The sequence below is a fragment of the Triticum aestivum genome, chromosome 2D (assembly GCF_018294505.1).
Source record: "Triticum aestivum cultivar Chinese Spring chromosome 2D, IWGSC CS RefSeq v2.1, whole genome shotgun sequence".
In the NCBI taxonomy this organism is placed as follows: Eukaryota; Viridiplantae; Streptophyta; class Magnoliopsida; order Poales; family Poaceae; genus Triticum; species Triticum aestivum.
This window is the reverse complement of record NC_057799.1, coordinates 195,324,292-195,327,644: the sequence shown is the minus strand read 5'-3', so window position 1 is coordinate 195,327,644 and position 3,353 is coordinate 195,324,292. Positions and strand designations below refer to the sequence as shown.

The 3,353-nt window shown below is 48.0% G+C and overlaps 1 protein-coding gene across 1 annotated transcript; it reads right to left on the bottom strand.

Annotated features, from left to right (window-relative positions):
- Positions 1 to 346: 346 nt before the first annotated feature.
- Positions 347 to 3,099, bottom strand: LOC123052531 (WAT1-related protein At5g64700). The gene is made up of 7 exons (XM_044475741.1): positions 2,496 to 3,099; positions 2,325 to 2,387; positions 1,873 to 1,989; positions 1,381 to 1,636; positions 1,127 to 1,282; positions 888 to 1,039; positions 347 to 782 (listed from the first exon to the last, which is right to left on the bottom strand). The coding sequence occupies exons 1-7, from the start codon at positions 2,675 to 2,677 to the stop codon at positions 614 to 616; spliced, it is 1,095 nt and encodes a 364-aa protein (XP_044331676.1). The 5' UTR covers positions 2,678 to 3,099; the 3' UTR covers positions 347 to 613.
- Positions 3,100 to 3,353: the final 254 nt, after the last annotated feature.

Sequence of the window (3,353 nt, the reverse complement as noted above, 5' to 3'; positions counted from 1 at the left end):
GTGATTCGTGAAACCACGACAATGTGGTCGCCGTACATCCGTACTGGCATGGGAGAGCTTCTTAATTCTTTCCTTTTGCAAATATATTACTACTCCTATCCTATGTGCTCCACTTGCTTGCACTGATCTGGAGCTGACTTGCTACTTGTTTGTTTACGCAGGATATTGTCAATCCTAACCAGTCATCAGTGGCCACTGTACTACGTACGTAATATATTTCGCCGTCAGGACTTTGGCCATCATGGACATGGTGGCGAACACACAGCAGTGACCCCAAAAGCAAGGGCACCTGATCTGATGCCCGTAAAATAGTGCGTGCTGAAGCTACCCACATAGACATAGGAGCTCACTAAAAGCATCTGAAACTTCTTTTATTAAGATTCGGTACATATACAACATCGACGGGAGACGTCTGGTACTAGCTACTTGAAAGGAAACCATCAGGCAGAAAGTGGGTACAGCAATGGCGCACTGCCCATCTTATCGTCCTGAGTCGATTGCATTGCCTGCCGCCAGTTCACGGTGCATGCATTGCTTTCCAACACAGTCCGGAACCAGTAGTATGCCCTGACACAATCTTTTCTGTCCCATCGCCTATCACTGGTTGCTTGGCTCAGACCTTTGCCGCCGCATCATCCGGCACTCGGGCCTGCTCCTTGTCTTGCAGCTCCACGGCAGGTTTACCGCCACCCATCTTGTTCGTGTCGTCGTCTTTTCTCTCCATGCTTTTCCCCCACAGGACGTTGTACAGGCCTCCAATCAGCAGTATCCCAGCAATTATACTGCTCAGGAAATATAATAACACAAAATTCAGCTTACATATAGTAATAGAGTAGAGTTTAGTTGCACATTTATGAAGTTTCATGAGCAATTCTGGGCGCGCGTACCTTCCTAGGCTAACTGCCTCTCCTAAAACGAACGAAGATATGATGATTGTGAAGATCAGAGTGAGTGGCATGGACATGGCGAGGAACACCGGCCCCCTCTTGGCGATCGTCCACATTTGCATGTAGTACGAAAGCGCGGTGACGATCACGCCCTGCATGTTTTTATCCCATGGAGAAGCAAATCAACTTTCAGTAACTAATATGCAAATGACCATTGTTTCTGAGGCTCAGTTACGTACGCTGTAGATGATAGCGGCGAGGCTAATATTCCAGCCGATCTTCCACTTGGAGAAATCCCTCTCTGCGGCGACAGCCACCACGAAGGCCTGAACCGACGCGCACGAGATCTGTAGCGTGGTATTCATAAGCTTGGAAGTGTCCTCTATCAGTGGCCCCTGCGCAAAAGCCGTCAACAAGTTGCAGTTATTCCCTACACGTCAGGGTCTGAAGCTCTGAAAAATGAAACCTGAATTTTGAGTGTATGCATATTCACCTGAAGCACGGTCCACAAGCCTGCTAAAATGTTGGAGAGTGTCATGAGGAAAATCCCAAATACCCACTGGTTCTTGGAGTAGGTGCCTGCTCCGGAGGAGCTGCTGCTGCTGCCGTGCTGGAAGAGCCGGTGATGGTTGAAAGATCTGAACATTGGCCCCTCGTAGAAGGCCAGCACCGTGACGCCGGCGACGCAGCAGAGAATGCCTGCCACTTTTAGGTTGCCATGGAGCTTCTTCAGCTTCATAGACTCCATCCTGTCACATCACATGGAATTTGTTCTTAGGGGAGGGAAATGAACCGACCGACATTGTAGCTTTTCCGTCCAGCAGACTTCCGATTAAGTGCATGTTACGTGTAAATCATTCAGTTTTTGATTTGGTAAGACAACAAAAAATGCATGTACTAGTTGATTTAGATGGAAAACCAGGAATGCTTAGTTACAGGACAACTATCGAGCAAGAGGTCAGAAAAGAAATAACACTTGAATTACCCAATTATGACCGCCAGAATGAAGGTAACCACGGGTTGAACATTGTACAACGCCGACGATGATGTCGCGGACGCATAGTTGAGCCCAAGGTTAAATAAGACGCCACATGCTGTTACCCTGGGAACAAGAAAAGGGTCAGGAATTAGACCAGGTATAAGATAAGTAAGTTATTTATAATCCGAAAGTTGTAAGTTTCAAGATGCACAAATTCTGGATATCCAGTGCAATACATGCACACTGGAAGATCTCAAAGCACACGATCGGACACTTGATTGTGAAGTGTGTGTGCCCGTATTTATATTGAAAGGTACACAAAGCTTGATTATTATTCTCCACACAGGACTATTGGGCAACTAGGCCACAGAGCCTGCATGCATTAGCTTTCTTTCTGAAACAAAACAACAACTCCTGCATGAACTATGTGCCACTCACGCTAGAACAACTTAACATACCCATACAAGGCGTGCACGAACATCTTCCCTGCAATCTTCAACGTCACAGGTTTAGTCTTTTGCCTGCGCCAACAAGAGAATCATGGTACACTAAGTATATAGAGGTTATAAAACAGCGAGCCGGACAAGCAGACAGACATCGATCAAGGCGGTGTCAAACAAGAATCTCACCTCTCCAGAGCAAAAGCGATAGGGATGAGCACCAGGGCGGCGGTGGTATGCCGGTAGAAGACGAAGACGAAGGGGTTCATGCCCTGATCCAGCGCAATCTTGCTCATGATGTGCATGCCGGAGTACATGACCCTGATGAGAACCACCGCGCCGTAAGCCTTGGCGCCGCCGGCACCACCCATCCTGATTTTGTAAGTGTTTTTCTGCGGCTAGCTCTGTGAAGGTATTAGCAGCAGAGACCTGTGCAGCCCTATATATACATTGCCAAAGGCGCCAGCGCAACAACCTAGTAAGAGCATATGCCCTTGCTCCTGTGTCTGTGTGCGCCCCGGAGTGACACGGATAATCGACCCCAGGTACGCAGCTAGCTAGTGCACCATCACCTAATCAGTGATGCATGCGGCAATGGGGCTAGAAGAAAGCGGATGGAAAATGCTGGATGAGTCGTGCGAGCAGAGCAGAGCGGAGGACACTTGGTGTGGGGTGATCTGAGCATCCACTCATGGAAATGGAAAAGATGACAGGGCAGTGATCTGAGTCGATCCCAACTAATTATTTAAGTGTAGATTAGTGGCTCAGCTGTTACCATTTGGAGCCACAAGGCTCTCTTCTTGTGGAAAACGCAGAGGTTGCATGTAACAAACTGGGCACATATTATGCAGACATACACACATGACCGAAAGGGGACAGGGGAATTAGTGACTGATGGGGCAAGCAAGCTGCCATGTAGAAAGCATGTGGAGATACACAAGGCAGGTGCATGGTGGTGTGCTGCTTCTGAATGTTCAAAGTGTGCACCAGGTCTCATTGGATATCATTTTTAGCATGAGAATTCCTTCACGCTGGATGTGTATGCCT

Bases quoted from the DNA above. Each gene is read 5' to 3' on its own strand.
- LOC123052531 (XM_044475741.1), bottom strand. From the start codon at position 2,677: ATGGGTGGTGCCGGCGGCGCCAAGGCTTACGGCGCGGTGGTTCTCATC. The intron at 1,637-1,872 runs GTAATTCAAGTG...GTGATGTGACAG, and splicing joins ATTCTGGCGGTCATAATTGG to GATGGAGTCTATGAAGCTGA. The intron at 1,283-1,380 runs GTGAATATGCAT...GCTTTTGCGCAG, and splicing joins GCTTGTGGACCGTGCTTCAG to GGGCCACTGATAGAGGACAC.